This window comes from Lutjanus erythropterus, chromosome 5 (assembly GCF_056507025.1).
Source record: "Lutjanus erythropterus isolate fLutEry1 chromosome 5, fLutEry1.hap2, whole genome shotgun sequence".
In the NCBI taxonomy this organism is placed as follows: domain Eukaryota; kingdom Metazoa; phylum Chordata; class Actinopteri; order Lutjaniformes; family Lutjanidae; genus Lutjanus; species Lutjanus erythropterus.
In genome coordinates, this window is record NC_139321.1 from 35,476,225 (window position 1) to 35,495,017 (window position 18,793).

At 36.9% G+C, this 18,793-nt stretch overlaps 1 protein-coding gene across 1 annotated transcript in view; it reads left to right on the forward strand.

Annotated features, from left to right (window-relative positions):
- anxa5a (annexin A5a) overlaps positions 1–18,222 on the forward strand; it is a 37,734-nt gene extending 19,512 nt beyond the window's left edge. Inside the window, exons 5-12 of the mRNA XM_084718300.1 lie at positions 1,825–1,915; positions 3,549–3,628; positions 4,002–4,052; positions 6,146–6,239; positions 9,596–9,691; positions 9,900–9,958; positions 14,841–14,963; positions 17,699–18,222. Coding sequence (XP_084574426.1) covers positions 1,825–1,915; positions 3,549–3,628; positions 4,002–4,052; positions 6,146–6,239; positions 9,596–9,691; positions 9,900–9,958; positions 14,841–14,963; positions 17,699–17,758 — 654 coding nt within the window. The 3' untranslated portion in view covers positions 17,759–18,222. The remainder of the gene's footprint in view (positions 1–1,824; positions 1,916–3,548; positions 3,629–4,001; positions 4,053–6,145; positions 6,240–9,595; positions 9,692–9,899; positions 9,959–14,840; positions 14,964–17,698) is intronic.
- The last annotated feature ends 571 nt before the right edge of the window (positions 18,223–18,793 follow it).

Sequence of the window (18,793 nt, forward strand, 5' to 3'; positions counted from 1 at the left end):
GTCAAGATGTTTCGGCTTCACTTTTTGGAAATTGTCATGTAGTTCATCATTATATATGTCAGTGGTCAACTGCTTTTCATGATGCACCGCGGGACACTTTGAGTCCACTATACAGAGTATTATAATTCTCTCTATACATTCAGACAGCACTACAAAAGGTTGATCTCACTATATAGTGAACCATGTAGTTAGCAGTGAGTGATTTAGGATGCAGTCAATGTTAGAGCTAGCTAGTTAGCTTTTGGACTAACTTCACTATATATATTTTTTACAGAATCTTCTAAACATTTTCAAACTTTGTTTTTCTTTTCAACATAGATGAGTTTAGCACATAACATATCTAAGTAGCTGACAGGAAGCAGGAAAAGAGAAAAGGTTCCACTGGCTACCAAGTTTGATCAACTGCAATTTGAGGACAAAGCAAGCAGGACAGAGCAGGACTTAATTATTAATTATTGAGTATTTATTATTTTGTCACAGGTATGAAGCTGTTCAGGGTTGCCATGGAAGGATAGTTTCCTGCATTAGTCAAATGAAACTAGTTTGTTCTCTTATATCATTTTCATGGTTATTATATGGATGTAAATAAAGAATATGGAAAAGTCTAAGAATGTGGAATTAAAGTCACAGAATATAGCATGAAAGTCTGAAAATATGGAATTACAGTAATAGAATATGTTACTGTCAGACTATCTGTAGCTTTTCATGCCATGTTCTCAGACCTTCAAGACATATTCTCATACTTTCATGCCATGTTTTCAGACTTTCTGTGAGAAATTAGTTGACAGTTAGTTTAGCAATGTCAAAAATTCTCTATTCAGGTACTAAAAACAGGTTACAACAATGTCATGCAGGTGCTTGCCAACCTTTTTCTCCTACCTGACTTAAGTAGAGTACTTGTGCTCTATAATGAAAATCATCCTTCAAATGGTGTCATTTTCATGAGTTGGATAACCTTGCTTTTCTCTATGCATCAAATCTATTTAAGGTCGGAGCTTTTCATTAGAGCTTCTCTAGAGATACACTCCTGTCTTATTATCTTTGCTTCCCATCTCATATTTTGTCTTTGGATCTCAGTGCAGGTTGTAACACCTGGGAGTTAATAACAGAACAATGTTAATTATTACACATCAAAGTAATGGTGCTGCCATTAGCCAACTGGTTTTATATCTCAGATACTTTCAAACATTATATTTTTTGATGAATCACATACTCACTTAATTGCTGGTTTTTATGTCACACTGAAGGCTCATAAAGGTTGCAGGAACTTGCCTGAAGAAAATAGTTTCAGCAAACTGTAGGATTCTCTTATAAGTTACAAATGGCACTTTTTTCTCCCCCTTCTCATTATTCTTTAATCACATTTACATTTGCATTACCGGCGCAAATTAAATATTCAATCAAAGTGAAGGCAAAGCATTTAGGACTTGGCCTCAACATTCCCATCACACCTTCTGCTCCATTTGTTTGGTATGTCAGATATTTTTTCCTGGAAGGTTAATTACAGCGAAGAGAAGAGAATTAAATTCTGGCTGAAGCTCAAAGCTAATTCTCTTTGGAAAACTGAACGTATTCATTCTCTAATTTCATACCTCTTCAGTGTATTGTGCTGACAAATTATACTTCTGATTTTCTTCAATCATTTCCTTCAGCCATTTTTTCTTCAGCAATTTTAAGCCTTTGACACTTTTAATCACTAATATTGATCTTTACAGACCATGACATGGGAAAAAATAGCAAAAGATAACTTGGCTGTGAGAACATGCTGCCACACTCCATTTTGTCTCATAGTGAGTTCATCCACTTATTGCGTTTGGTTCCCAGGGCGCCGGGACTGATGACGACGTGCTGATTGAGATCCTGGCCTCCAGGACTGGAGAACAGCTTAAAGATATCGTCAAAGTCTACAAGAAAGGTGAATTACTCAGCTGTGAAACAGAGAAACAAAGCAGATTAATATGTTTACTGATACTTTTATTGATTAGTTCAGCTGTTTCTTTGTGTTTTGTTGTGACAAGGTGAAATGTACGACTGTCTTGAACAAATCTTTCAATATTGTGAAGAGTTTAAAACACAACTTAACATTAGATTAAGTCTTGTTTTTACTGACTTCCAATGGTTTGGTTCTCACTTTGCTGCAATGACGTATTTCAGTTAAAATTACATTAATGTTGAAAGTTATGCATAAATAAGCTTGTGCCCGCTTTGATTGAGAGGTGGGTAATGTCACAGGTGGCTAGCCACTACACAGCCACTCCATTCGCCCACCTCAGCTCCACCCACAATCCACTCTTAATACATTTTTGGAGTAGCAGGGTGTTAAGAAGAGTCAGGCACTCCCAAGATGGCGACGGCCACAGCCACCACACTGAGCTTCACAATGGCTCTTCAGAAACCTATGGGTGACGTTACAAAGACTACATCCACGTGTTATACAGTTCATGGTTAAAGATCGTGCCACGGCATTTTTTCCAGGCGCAGGTCAACTCACAAACCACTAAGTAGGCGGGTTTGGGTCAAGTTTCTAGAAAATACTACGGATTTGGGCAGGTGGGTCGTGACAAAACAGAAGCCATAGCAAGTAATGTATGACTTCCAGAAACATTGTGTGCAGGCGAACAAGCCTTCTGTCTTCCTCTCTCCCTCTTTGTCTATTTCTGTCTGTCTCTGCTGGCTGCAGCAGTGTGCACGGCAGCGCTCTGTCACCTCAGCTGATGGGTGCTCAAAGCACAACAAAATAGGTTCAACCTTGAAATTGTAGACTGTTGTTCTTTTTCTACACTGTGCAGCCAATACTAGGCTAAAAAGTACAGCACAGACCTTCACGTGTATACTACTATTATGTTAATATCCCCTGTTGAAATATGAAGGGAAAAAAGGGAGAGACAGTTCATGAGTCAGGTGGGCTGAGTGTGGGTCTTAAAAACCCTTATCCTCCCGTCACTACTGCCTACATTGAGAGGGTACCAACTGCACTGGAAAAAAAAAGAGAGAAAAGTGCCTTTTTTGCATACATTTTGCTTACAGGATTGTTATTAAGACTACTTGTCTATAAAAGCATAATTTCAAGATTGGAAACTCCACAAGCAACCAATAGTAAAGTGTCCAAATAGGCTCCCAAGTCAGTCTCTAAATGCTTTGTTCATAAATATATTAACATTTGCTCATTTGCTCATTTTATTTCCCTCTCTAACATAGAAGAGTTATGTCATTTTGATTATACTGCATCTCTCTTAATACTTGTCTCACTCAAATTTGCCGCTGCAAGAACGTCTCTAATGCTCCATCTCTAAATTGCAACAAACCCCGGTGGAAAATTGGGTGTGACAACAAAGGCACCGAGGGCCAGAGGCAAAGAGGCCAGTTTATTTGATCTGGACAAAAGAGAAGGCCACGCTGTCCTTTAGCCGACTAATCAAATCGCTGCCGTCGGAGATCCTCCTGCAAAACGGAGGACGGCCCACTGGGGTCGATTGCAACCATTAGTGACTGTTGTGAGATGAGGAAGTGTAAGCAATCTTACGTCCCTCTTCTCCTCTTTCTTCCAGAGTTCAGTGGCAAGCTGGAGAAAGATATCTGCGGTGATACCTCAGGGCACTATCAGAAACTGCTGGTGATCCTCCTACAGGTAGAGAAGGGGGGGCTGCTGGGGAGACTTATGTTTCCTTTCCTGTTAATGAGAGCCTCTGGTGAAGCCATTACAAAGTCATGAGAGGTTTAGGTGTAAGTGGGAGGAGGGGGAGGGCGATGAGAGCACAATACACTACAGTTGGGCTCTTAAATGTGTTTTGGTTTACAGACAGAAATGTAATCTTCATGGCTCTAGGATGCTCAGTGGATAATGTAATCTTCAGGGGTTACCTGGGTTTAGAGATGCTCTGAGCAGGACCGACCTCATTGTGTTTCCATCCACGCTGACCTATTTTTGCTTTCTGTTTGTCAACCTGTCTTTCTCTCCGTCTGTCTTTCTGTCTGTGTTGATCATTTGTCTGGCTGTGAAGGGGAGCAGGGAGGAAGGAGTAGACGAGGGAAAGATCGAGAAAGATGCTAAGGTAAGGAGCAACAACAAGAAGAGCAAGATGTGCTTTTGAAACAAGCTGCCATTAATCAATTCAGTTCAGTTTTATTTGTGTCGCACCAAATCACAACAAGGTTATCCCAGAGCACTTTTCTAATCTGGATTGTGCTCTTTATAAACCCAATTGTTTCCAAAAAACTTCCCCCAGATTCCAGTCCATAGACTATATAATAAATAGTGGACAGAGCCTCTGGGTCTGAAAAGTGAAGCCTTAAACCTAGATTATTTATAATGGCCAGCAGGGGTTAACTCCACTGGTTGCAAAAAGAAGTCTGATTATTTGAAAGCTTATGGGAAAATAAACCTACTTTTCACTTGATTTTTTACCTCAAAAAAAATGTTTCCTGGTGAATTTATGGTCTCAAAACAGCATGGTGCTCATTTCGTAAATTCTAGTCCCATTTAAAATAAAATTTAAAAGACAATAAATCAGGGTATATTTTAGGGTGAGGCTACCTCGTGGTTGACAGGTACAATTTAATTAGGAGTCGTTGCAATATGTATCCTCCACAGCTCAACACTCTTGCCCAAATACAGGTATGGGCATGTTGACGGTCATAATGCCAAACTCAAGGCTTCAATACAGTGGCTGTCTGAGGGGCAGGGGAGAAAAAAAAAGGAACCAGCTATATGTGGTTGGTCACCAGAGCCAAGTCGTGATGCACTTTATCACATTTTGTCCCCTGAAGGGCATTCCAGAGGGCACTTTGGCATGTTTTATCCACTGAAAGGGAACCTTAGAAAGCAATTTAACACATTTTGTCCACTGGAAGGGCACTTTATCATGTTTTATCTACCTTACAGGCAAGAAAGACGGCACTCTGAGTTCAGAAGTGCTTCAAAACAGTAGTCTACAAGCAAATGGGTGATGTGGGTTTACACAGGCCTATAAAACTGCTTTTTAAAAAGGGCCAGATTTGAAAAAAAAAAAAGTACCAATGGGGCAGATGTTTACATTCCTGATGTATGACTCATAAAGTTAGAAATGCACCTTTTTCTTTATTTTGTCATGACATGATGAACTTCTAATTAACAACATAAACACTGCAAAACATAGAATGTTAGCAGGTTATTAAAATAAATCACAACCATATAGATTTATTTCTTATTTCTAAATGATCAAAGGGCATGATAGAGGTTGTCAAAGGGCTGGGCTGCTGTGAATAGGCCCGATTAAAACCCTCCAGTCTTCAGCTCAACTTACTGTCCACTGCCTGTAGCCTTGTATTCAATGGACATGAAAGCAGTATCGATCATCTCACCCCTGCAAGAGAATGAATAAGATGGGCATTTCCCAAAATGTTGAACTATTCCTTCAAGTTTAGGGAGAGATTGTGACTTCCTGCAGCGGTACTGAGTGTTTGTATTAGACATTGTGAGGTGCAGAATCATCCAGTATGGATGTCATTCTACTTTATATGCTGCTGGTCACTCACCATGTTTGATGAAAACTGAAAATAGAAGCCATTTAATATGTATGAAGCAGTCAGATATAGGCTGATAACAGTTTATTAATGTTAAAATGCAACATACAGCAGAATTTTAAAAAGAAAACAGCAAAATCCTACATATCAAGTAGATGACCACTGTGCTACAGATCATTTTTAACTCAATTTCCTTTAAATGTCAGCATGTTAAATATATGATTGTGTTTGCAGCTCTCAAAAGTGCAATAAAGCTAAAGGGCAAAGCTGAAGAACAGTCAATAAGAAAAATTAAATAAAGGATATAAACCTCCAGGAATGGGACGTTTTGTTTCCTATAAACCACTTCTAATTATTGATTTCTTTTATTATTATTTTTTCTGTATTTGATTAATTGTTTATCTGACCATGAGATGAGACGTGCCATAGAAGCTCAGGGAAAAGGAGCCGAAATCCAGAATTTCTTTCCAAAAGCAGAGATGAATTGAGAAAAACAAAACTTTTCTGTGCTGTTTTGGCAGTGTACAAGGTCCTACATCAGCGCTGTCACTGCTGCTCTTTCTGTGTGTTACAATAAATCACGTCTGCACGAGGCTGCTGTGTGCATGAGCGTGAATGTACAAGTGTGCGTCTGCTACCACAGGATTTGTACGCCGCTGGTGAGGGCAAGCTCGGCACAGATGAGGAAAAAATCATTACGATTCTTGGCAACAGGAGCGCAGAGCATCTCCGAAAAGGTGAGTTTGTGACAGGTTGTTTGTGCCTGCATATTTGTCCAACTCCAATCTCCCAACAACTGGGATGTTGTGTAAAACATAAATACAAACAGAATGCAATGATTTGCAAACTCTTTTCAACCTATATTCAATTGAATACAAAGACGAGATATGTAATGTTCAAACTTTTTGTCAGCTTGTAAATATGCACTCATTCTGAATTTGATGCCTGCAACATGTTCCAAAAAAACCCCATTTGACTTCAGGTGCTGAACAGTCTGGGGTCTTTGTTGTCATATTTTACAATTCATAATGCTCCACACTTTTTCAATGGCAGATACAGTAGGTCTGAACTGCAGGCAGGTCAGTCTAGTGGCTGCACTCTTACTACAAAATCACGCTGTTTTAACACGCGCACAATGAGTCTTGGTGCTGTTTTGCTAAAATAAGCAGAGACGTCTGAATATGACTGAATGGCAGCATATGTTGCTCCAAAACCTAGATGTAGCTTTCAGCATTAATGGAGCTTTCTCCGATGTGACTGTTACCCATGATTCCATGGGCATTAACACACCCCTATACCATCATAGATGCTGGCTTTTGAAGTTAGCGCTGGTAACAATCTGGATGGTCCTTTACCTCCATAATTTCCAAAAACAATGTGAAATTTGGACTTGCAATTTTAATGTTGTTCTAAAGTTTTCCTAAGGCCATTAAGTATCGTTTATACAATTATCAGGATTTGTAATGCTTCACCTATTAACATTTAACCTGCTTAATGTTACAGACAGGTGTTTTTGAGCATTCCTCTACTTTCCCAGTCGTTGCTCCTGTTCAAACTTTTTTGGAAAATGTTGCTGGCATTGAATTCAGAATGATTGTATATTTACAAAAAACATTCAACAGTTTTAACATTAAATATCTTTTCTTGGATTTGGGAATAATGGCACTTTGTTTTGATATACATTTTACACAATGGCTCAACTTTTTTTGAATTGGTTTTTGTATGTAGTGATGTGTCAATGACAATAATTTGTCCATCCATCATTTGCTGAAGAGAGAAACATCAAAAGTTGCAAACAACATACCATCACTATCCATTCATGTTATGCATTGTAATTTTATGCATTGCATTTTTAAGTATATGAAAGGTCAGTTCAAATCAATCAATCAAGTGAATAGTGTGACAAACTTTAAAAATTTTTTGGTATCAGTGTTGCTAAAAAATGCACCAATGAAAATTCAGATTTTTTTTTCACACAAAAAGGGGGAAAATGCAAAAATACCTCAATATATGTATATATATATATGTATATATATATATATATATATATATATATATATATATATATATTTTTTTTTTTTTTTTTTTTTTTTTTTAAAGTACAACGAATCACCAGTGTTTAAGAAGAGGTGAGGTTGAAATTAGCAGGAGAAGCTGAAACTACACAGAAGTTCGACACAAGGTGAGAGCAGAGCAAAGCAAAAAAGTAGAGAGCACCAGAGTTTGTAGAGTTTATTAAGGTGTGATAAACAACAACCACAAGCTCGGTGATTGTCCTGAGGGCAGAAACTGCTCCCTGCAAAGAGAGGTCAGAGAGGAAAATGTTAAGACTTGTTCTTGGTTAATCAGTCAGGTGTCCGACAGAATGCGCAATTCACTGAAAAATTGAAGTGTATAGACTGGAGCAGCAAAAACACGGTCAGTCGACGGGTTCAATGACCCTTACTAGAAGGAAAACAGGACAGCCAACAAGAGTTGCCAATGGGTGGCCATTAGAAGAACGGATGATGGTAAATGTAGTCAGCTGAGGCAATAAATTGCTCAGGGTGTGTCATCTTGATCACGAAAGCTGAGTTCTCCCCCTGGATCTAAATTCAACTCCAAAATCAGATATTTTAAAACACAGTGGAATGACATGTTCTTTGGCATGTTTAGACTGAAATAAGCCACACAGTTGGACATTTGTTTTCTATATAAATTCATAATCCATATATTCTTTCTGCCCTTTGCTTGGGCCTTTCTAAACAGACACATAATAAAATAATCCACCCCACTCCCCATCTCAGCCCCACAGGCCATGAGCACTGCTGCTGAAAATGAATTTTATATATATTATGTATATTAGCTGCTCTTTACTGGCTGTCTTATGCTGTGTTGCCAGAATGCTGAAAGCATATTTCCATTTCATGCAAAATAATGGATAATAAAGTTTTACCTTATCTTCACCAAGTTGTGGCAGAAATATCCAAACAGCTATTTGTTTGCAAAATTCACTTAATAACCTAATTAATAACCTTTTCTTTTGCATTTTAATTTTCATTTATCTTTGTCATAGGCCTGAAGTGGTTCTTACATTTTCCTATTGTAAAAATGTATAGCCTCTGCAATGGATTAAAAAAGAAAGTTTTAATATTTGGTTAATTGAAATGTGTTTTATAGCCCACATCTACAGTTCAGAGCCTTTTCCTCTAAATTATGCTGGTGGTTAGTCTTGAGTCCCCATAGGCTAGCTATGAATGCCAAATTCAATAAAAGAAAAATCTCTGAGGAAAAAATGTAATTTAAAAATGTACTGGTTGTGGCTCCAATTATTGTATTACTTATATTTTTCTTTTTGCAAAAAAAAATGTCTCTTTTGAGAGTAAACACCTGATGTAGTGGGATCTTTTGATAGAACAGATAAAAATATTATATAAGTATGTTTTTATTAGTGTATGATCACCTGAAATCTTTGTGTTTTTGTTACCTTTACTATTGAACTTTAAACTTGTTTGCCACTAACCTTTCAAAGCACAACCAATGAAATAACAACTGTATTTGATGATGTAGCCAGAGGCGACCAGAGATGTATGGAAACGACATAGTAGGGATCTTTACTGTGTCTTGTGTCGCTTGAGAGAGTGATGGTTGAGTCTAGAAGGGGACTCCAGACCCACAAAAGATCCTGTAAGAATGATCATTTTAATCCAAATGGAGATGAAATGGTAATCTGTTTCACAATAATTATATATATTATGGAAATATTATAGTATTATATTAGTTTTAAATTGTAGTTATCGTGATAACTGTGTTTGACCACTGCACTTTGAAAAAGTCACAGTAAATATTGTTCAGCATCAAACAAAGTTAGCAACAGTCTCCCGGATGCAGGAGAAGCAGCAACAATTGTTTTGGTTTGTTTTGCATCAGTGGAAACAGTGACATCACAAACGCTATGATGCCATTGTGAAATATTGAGAGTGTGTTGACTTGTGTAGACTTTTATCAACTTTATTTACTAACTCAGGGTGGTCTGTCCCTCAGTATAATAAGGTTTATTCTGCTCTTAAAGAGAATATCAAAGTTGTCACTGTGGTTGTTTTGTTCTCTTTAGTGTTTGATGCCTACAAGAAAATCTCTGGCTCTGATTTAGAGGACAGCATTGAAGGGGAGACCACTGGGAATCTGGAGAACCTACTGCTGGCTGTCGGTAAGACCTGTGATTTACGAGGATCGTACTGCGATGACCACAAACAGACAACAAACAGTGGGGTTCTTGCCAGGGTTTTTTTTTTCCTGACATGGATGTTAGAATGAAATACAGCAGAAGACGCCACCTGACAGTAGAAATCAATGCCAATATGATTCAGATTAACACGACAAAAAGTCAATTTTACACTGATGTTTTTTCTCCACAGTGAAATGTGCCAGAAGTGTCCCAGCTTTTTTTGCTGAATGCCTGTATAAATCTATGAGGGTAAGTATCTTTGTCCCACAGTATTGCACTCCTTCATTTCTCAACATATCAAAACCAGAATCAGAAACACTACTGTTCCCCACAGGGACACTGGTCACATTACAGATACTGAAATTAAAGAATAGAAAAATATGCAAGCACAGAGCTTACATATAAGATTAATTATAAGAAATTATATTCTACTACAAGATAATATAACAATTATGTAACAAAATATATAAAATAAGACGTATGTAAAAATGTGCATCATGCTACAATCATATATAAAGGAGCGAATAATGCTGTATGTATTAGACAGGTGTGTTATTGCACAAATAATTGTAATTGGGTGTGAATTCTGCAAAAAAAAACCTTCAAACTTCAAAATATTCAGCTCAATTATGACTTTTCCAATCCTCATGCCTTCAGCTATTCAAACATGAATACATCTTTCAGACGTTTCAGCTGTCATTTAACTTTTATATCTCTTTCAGACTTTTCAAAATTTTCAGCTTTTTATGAAGCTTAGTTACAATGGAAGTCAATTAGAAAATCCTTCAAACCCATTCAAATTCAACTTTATCTCATTTATTCATACATTCACGTAGAAACTCTTTTCAAAGTTTAAAATGTTGATAAGTTGGACTTTCTCCCATTTATTCAGTTTTGCAGTATCTTCTACACAAACTGTCTCTACCGTCTCGGTTCACAATTCATGCAATTATCAGCTGTTCTCAGACTTTTGTATGCCAGAGGGCAGAAGAGCTGTAAAATCATCTAAAAATGTTCTCTTAAACTTGCTCCCACGCCCCAAATTTTCACTCCACATGCACAATTTTGCATCAAATTGAAGGAAAATTAATGCTGGTCGCAGACGTGTAACTTTGGAGGCAAACAGAGTTACACTTTTGGCTTGCTGAGCCTCCAAGCAACAAAATCAACAGCCAACTCCACATTGGCTCCTATTTTGACTCAACTTTAAGACAGCTTTCAGGAGTGAAGCACAAACACTTCTTTAAACTGAGAGATACTTTTCTAAACAACCATAGTTGTCACATTTTTGACACCACACACACACATTTCACACAGTCTCCTCGGCAGGTTCTCCTATTTCCTTTGATACACCAATTTAAGTGGTAGGAGTTACTGTCTTTGAGGTAATAGCAGAAGCACAAGAGGGGCACCTCAGCTTAAATCTCTATGAACTGAATTTTCTGATCCAGCATCACCATGGCAACCTTTACTTGACGCACAGTCACACACAAAAACACAGAGATCTTAAATATTTTCACCTTTTCTAAGCCAGAAACTCAATTCAAACCTTAAAATATTCCCCATCTGTCATATTTGATGAGATTTGTTCAACTTTTCAATCCCGTTCATGAGTATTTTCAATTATTCATATACCTCAACTGCTCTTATATACATATTAAAGGCACCAATGCAGTTTAGCTCTGAGCAACTAGTGAAGCAATTCAGCAAGCATTAAAATATTCCACATCATTTTTTCTTTATTAGTATTATTCAACAGCAATTCAGTTCATCATCAGCCTTTCAACAAACATTAAAATGATTCCACATTATTCCTACATCACTGGTATTATTCAACAACTCAACTTTGCCACAAACATTAAAGTATTCCACATCATTTACTCATTATTAGTATTATTCTGAAGCAATTCAGTTTAACATGAGCCTTTCAACAAACATTAAAATATTCCTTGTGATTCCCACATTATTGTTATTACACAACAGCAATTCAGTTTAGCAACAACCTTTCAACAAACATTAAAATATTCCACATCATTTCTTCATCACTGGTATTATTCAGCAGCAATTCAGTTTAGCGTCAGCTTTTCAACAAACATTAAAATATTTCACACAATTCAGAATTTTTTTCAACTTTTAAAGATAGCAATGCAGTTAAGCTCCAAGAAGACTTTCAACAAACATAAAAATATTCCACATCATTCCAATATTACTGGTATTATTTAAGAGCAATTCAGTTTAGCCTTAGTTGGCCTCATTTCTACACTTTAAGTATTATTCAGCAGCAATTCAATTTGGCCTCAGTTGTGCAACAAACAATAAAATATTCCACATGATTTCTACATTAGTATGATTCAACAGCAAGTCGGTTTAGCATTAGCCTTTCAACAAACATTAAAATATTCCTTGTTATTCCTACATTTTGTATTATTTAACAGCAATTAAGTTTAGTGTCAGCTTTTCAACAAACCTTAAAATATTTCAACATTTTTTTTTTTTACTTTTCAAGACAGAAATCAAGTTTCAATTGTCAGCTTTTCAAAACCCAGCATTCACACCCACAATTGCCTTCTTTAGTTTCAAGTAAGAACTGCACAGGTGAATTTATGAACAGAATTATTGTAAAGTCAGTCAGTAGTGCACAGCTGAACTATAAATAGAGAATAAATTATCAGGTTATAGTTATAGCTGACAGGAATGAAATCAGTCCAAGGGTCAGTCTGTTGACTCTGAGTGTCAGATGCTCTGAGGTAGGAGATGAATATTTTGATGGCCACAGGCAGGAATGATTTCCTGTGGCGCTCTGTGGTGCATCTCAGTGGAATGAGTCTCTCACTGAAGTACTCTTGTGCCTGACCAGCAAATTATGGAGTGGGAGGGAGACCAAGATAAGCCATAGCTTTGACAGCGTCCTTCTCTCTGACACAGCCCTCAAAGGCTCCAGCTCCACCTCCACAACGTCACCGGCTTTGCGGATCAGTTTGTTGAGTCGGTTGACCTCTGCTGCCCTCAGCGTAATGCCTCAGCACACAACAACATGATAGAATAATATTTTTTTGAGGCAAGGGTTTGTTCCAAAATGAGACTTCAAGTACTGGCAGAAGCTAACACAACAAAACAACAAACTATTTCAAAAGCATTACAATGGAAAATAAGCAATATTGTGGTACATGTTGAATTTATTTGCTTTCTTTCCGAGACTCTCTGCTGGTCGCCTGGCAACCTCTGGGTGACAACAATATTCCAAGGAAACTAAAAAAGAAAGAAGAGTAATTACATCACTAACAAGCAATCTGTGCTCTGCTTGGTGCCATTTCTATTAAAACCTACACTGTAAAAACAAAAAAGTTAAGAAAACTCAAAATTTGAAGGCAACATACTTGAATAGATTTTTTTTAGTTTGCTTGTTTTGAGCCCAACTCAAACCATTAAGTTTTGAAAAGAGTTTAACTAACTAATAATGTTGTGAGAGATGATTTACTTTTCCTCTTCAGATAATAACTTGAAGCTTTGAGTTTTAGAAAGCCCCAAAAAATTGTATTTCAAAAATTGTTTAATAAACTCATTGAAGTGAATGGTTAATGGTTAATGATTTCATATTTTCAGTTGCAACCATTTTAAGCCCCCAAATGACAAATCATGTCCACGGGTCACTGTGAACATTTTCTGAAATACAAATTTGCGGGGTTTCTAAAACTCAAATAATAAAGTTTAGAAAGAACAAAACAAAACACTCTGCTTTTTTTTTTTTTTTAAGAGATAGATAAGAGAGAGATAAGAGATACATGGCAGCACTCACTAAAACCCACCATAGCAACTTCATATGACCTGTGATAAAGCAATGCCTCCAAAAAATGAAAGAACACTACTAATATACAGTTCAGAGAATAACATACTGGCAAATGTGTGCATTTGTTTATTTGCAGTTGGTCTCCAAATTGCATGACTTCCACTGTATATCCTATAAGCTTCAATAATACTGACACTAAAGTCTGGATAGGATGTTTGTGATGTAATGACCCTTTCTTCTTCTTTAGTTTCCTGCCAGATCCAAGGAAGTCACCTCCCCCAGAACGAGAAATAATACAGCACATAATCTTCATAAAACTTGATGGTTTTTTGCACAAAAATTGAATAAAAGAAATATAAATGTGACTTTGTAAGCTTTAGGGGTTGTTTTAAACATTGGACAGAGCCAGGCCAGCTGTTTCCCTCTGTCTCTGAACTGTTGCTTTAAAGAACCATAACAGTGGTTTTGTGTGTTTTAGAAATAGGATAGACTTTACATCACAACTAAACGTTTGGTAATCAGTGCTGATGTGTTTTAGATTGTGTTTTTCCTGCTAAATTAAACTGGATTCACTTCATTTCATTACATAATGAAAATCAATTAGCAGACTCTTAAGACGTGTTTGAGGTCCATGATCCATCACAGTGAGCATGAAATCTGCATAATCAAAGTCACATTATTGTTGTAATGTAGATTAAAACATAAAGATAACAACATCTACCTATCAAGCCTCTTGTGTAACTCTTAGCAAGAAAATTAATAAGAATGTTCCACACAATTGCAGGCTTGATGTTCACTGTTATTGTCTGCTGTACATATTGACATTTAAAATGTGTGTGCCACTCATAGAAAGCTCAAATCAAATCGTATCAAGCACTTGCTTAACAGCCAGCCACCCTGCTGCAGCAGACTGTGCAAAATTTCCTGGATGTTTCAGCTGCAGTCCAGAGTAGAAGAGTAACATACAACAGAGACAGATGTGCAAAATGAAAACAAGTTGTTTGGAGCAAAAAGTGAAGTGCTAGAGCAACTCACTTTAACTATTGTCTGTGTATTAAACAGGTCTCCAGCCTCTTAACTACACAGTCTATGGCTCCAACTCACTATTTGGACCACCGTACTCTTTTTTTGGACTTGTTGCTTCTTTAAAAAGAAACTGAAACACTCCTTTGATAAGTACCTCCTGAAAACAAAACTACTTGTCTTTTTAAAGTTCACATTTTCAAGTAGCAACTCCTCTTTCCAAAGTGGATTTATAGAACAGTGAGAGAATTAAACTCTTCACCTGCAGCGACTCCAGCTGTTGAACATGTTTCTATGTTGTTTTTTTTTTTTTTTTTTTAGCGTGCTGGAACTGATGACAGCACCCTGATGAGGATAATGGTGTCGAGGAGCGAAGTGGACATGTTGGACATCAGAGCCACCTTCAAAAAGACGTATGGGGCGTCTCTTTACACGACTATCCAGGTACCGCTCACTTAAAGACATACCCATTATCAAACTCGGTGTCTCTGCATATTTCACTGTGTTTTAAATGACATGTACCAGATAGTCTAATCCCTCAGAAGACAAAAAACAAAAGTAATTCTCCTCACAGTTCTCTCCCTGACGTTCTCATCTTTCCCTCTACATGCTTTAAAGCACCAGCTGGGTGTACTGTGGTTATAATGCTTATACACCATTCATAGCAGTGCAGTGATGGAGTGCAGATTAGTGATTTACTTTAAATGCCTTGTTCAGTGTGATGAGACTGCTTCCCCTTTTTACACAAGCCGAAGTGAATTAATCTATTCTCCCGGGGCCAGATGTTCAGGCAGAGTTATTGCCATCCTCCACTGGAACTCCCAAATGGCCAATATTGAATGGATAAATAAGTCACTATGAAATAACCTCTGAATATGAACCCATATATATATTCTTACAGTTTTGGTTCATTCATATTTAATTATAGCAATTATTATTTCCATTTGCTCCCTTTTTCAATGGTTTTTATCACTTTTTATGACATTTCGATCACACGTGTGTCACTGTCATGGCTTACTGGCTCTTTGAAATGAAGCAGAGATATCTTTAATCTTGTTAGTTTCATCTGCGTTTTTCCTGCTGTGATTTCACCGTTTACATGTTATATAGGATTTCCCATGATTACAAGTGTCTGGCTTGTAGCATTGGCATAAATCTGAATTTTAATACTGTGATACTAAAGTCCCTGAAAAAGCAGACGAATTTAAGCCAAAGTAACTGAGCCAATATTTATCATGGATTCATACTTATGTTGCCACTATATTGTATTTTCACGTCATGCCACCAACTCTGTAATCTAACAACCACCAGGGGTTTTCTGACGGCATGAACACTCACAGGTCATGAACACGTGACTCTTTCCGCTTTGTTTTAGCCGACATGATGATTTGAAAAATGTCTGCTATGAAAAAGGTCTATTATCTTCACCCGTTCCTGATTCCTCGTCTTTTAACCAATTCAACCCTCCTTCAGGCTAATTAGCACCACAGCTAGTTCCTGGAACTCCTGAACATGACAGGTCTCCTCCCCCTCCTCTAATGTCAGAATAATGGTAATTTTTATCTTTTTTTTTTTTACATTCTGCTGTCATTGTGTGAATGCAGCATTAAGAAGTCTTTCATTAAAGCTTCATTGAATTACAATGATGTACAGGATTGTATTGTTAATTCTAAAATAAGCTTTCTACTTTGATACCAATGAAGTGTTGATAAAAATAGCCATTTGAATAAATCTAGACATTTATAACAGTCATATTACTGATATACATAGATACATAAATGCATTAAATAATAATATAAATAATCACCTTTCCAAGACAGGTTGTTAACTGTCCAGCTATGTAGAATCTCTATGAATATGAATACAAATACAAAAACCTTTTTGTCCACATACAATACAATATGCAATGCACATGACAGTACATCATCTCCACATACACAGTCATAACAAATACAACTCAGAATTTTATTTTTCATTCATTTAACCGTTGCCTACAGCGGCTGCACAACTTGCAAAATGCAAAAAGGTTTGTCCATTCTGGGCTACTGTAGAAACATGGCAGTGCGACATGGCAGCCTCCATGGAAGCAGCCATCCTCTGTGGATATAAAGGGCTCATTCTAAGGCAGTGACACTCAACATAAGGCCTGGGGGCCAAATCTGGCCCATGATATAGTGCAGGGTGGCCCGAAATTAAATTGATTCACATTGGGACTTTTTTGTTTGTTTATACCAATAAGTAAATATTCAATAATAGTCATAAAATATTCAAGTGGCATATCAGCTTAAAAACAAAACAAAGAGCTTAAATATTTATTCATTCTGTCTCTGATAGGATCAGTTTATGTTTATGAATCATTCCAACATTTCATTGATTGAATAAAGGGAGAGGTTCCAGCTCTGATTATTGTTGTATAAACCTTTTCAAATGTCAAGAAAGTTTTACAACTAAAAAGCAGTTGCAGTTATCAAATTCAGTAAAATAACTAATATATCTGTCATATCAGCTTCCTGTCAATCATTGTACCAAGTTGATTTGGTTGACTTAATAAGTCAAAAAATAAAATATTTCAAAGAAAGATGAGTTATGAGTTGTTGTTGTTGTTTATTAACTGACCCCTCACCTCTTGTCATTTTGCAAAAGTGGCCCCCAGGTAGAGAGAGTTGAGTATCCCTTTTCTGAGGTGACAAAAATGCAATTCTTGTTTTCAGTTGATTATACACTGATGCAAACATATTTCTGAATATTACATTTCATTTCTGCCACATTCTGCCAATAAATCTCACACCAGAACTTAAAATTCATTCGCCCCAACGATTTTGTCAAGAGCAACAAGAAGAATACGAGCAGTTTGGAGTTCATTGTCGTACTCAAGGACACTTCAACATGTGGAGAGGAGGAGCTGAACGTCCAACCACAAGCAGCTACAACCGCCCACATACATGACGAGTGACACTTTGACATACAAGTGTCATTGGAAAAAAATCCCCAGAAAAATATGGCATTTAAAACAAAATGGAAAAGAAATAAGAAGAAACTGATTAAGTTTTTTCCTACATAAGGCTCACATTAATTGGAAAGGACTTATGATATCGATTCAGAATCGATTCATCCAGAGAAACCTTCTGAATGTTCTACGATTGTTAAAATGATAACCTGTCTGTCATTTTTTTTTGCAGGAGGACACCGCAGGAGACTACCAGAAGGCTTTACTCTACCTCTGCGGTGGGAATGATTAATGCTGCTTTATGATGTGTTTAGCAGCACTGAATGATGAGCCGCCGTGCTGCTGCGAGACAACATGAGATGAGTTTATTGATCCAGAGTTGATGATTCTTTCTGACTTCAGCTTGCTATTGATTGAATTAGTGTGAACTACCCACCTGTCATTTTGACTTATGATATTATCCTCTGCATGAACAGCAGTTAGTTATTTATCTTTTGTTTAATATTAGACACAATTTAATTTATTCAGCAGCTCCACTACATTGATAAGTACAGTTATGATTTTGATGTAAAAATAATAGTTGTTACATTTCAAATACTTTAATATCTTGTTATTTTTTAAACACTTAGTGGCTCTGTTTTTGTCAAATTTAAAATACAATGTTAAAGTTGTTTTCAGTGTTTGCTGCATGTGTTAAATGCAACTTAGAAAATACAATACTGCTGCTGAATTATTAAACCCAACATGTCGACAGCACTCCCGCTCTCATTAATTACAAATGAACTGCTGATCCGGACTTGAATTGCAATACGGCTGTCACTGATCAATAAGTAATGGGAACACTATTAGACATTTGTTGACTGATATAAAGACATCTACTACCTTCCATGTCTTTCTGCATGAAAGAGCCTGATGTCAAACAAATTGGTTCCTTACATCAATCGATAGGGAATGATTTCGCTCTGCAGGAGTTGGACCACAGGGTGGCAGCAAAGTCTGAAATGAGCAGACTGTTACTCCACATTGTTTTCATTCACAGTGACTCAAGAGAAATTAAGTTCCACTGAAACAGATCCTACTTTATAGCACTGAAGTATTTCATTTTTGAAATATCTGAGTCTCCATCTTAAATATTCAGTCAGTGTCAAGTTCTGTTATTTCAAAACTACATTCAAATTGGTTCAATATTTTTAGATTTAGCAGGTATTATTTACCTACCACCTTGTAAGATTTCAGATGAAAATCTAGTTTTCAGCCACTTGAGTCCTTCAATCTTCAAAGAGAAGCACACTGTTTTGACTTGAAGTATTTTCCTCTGTCTTATTGT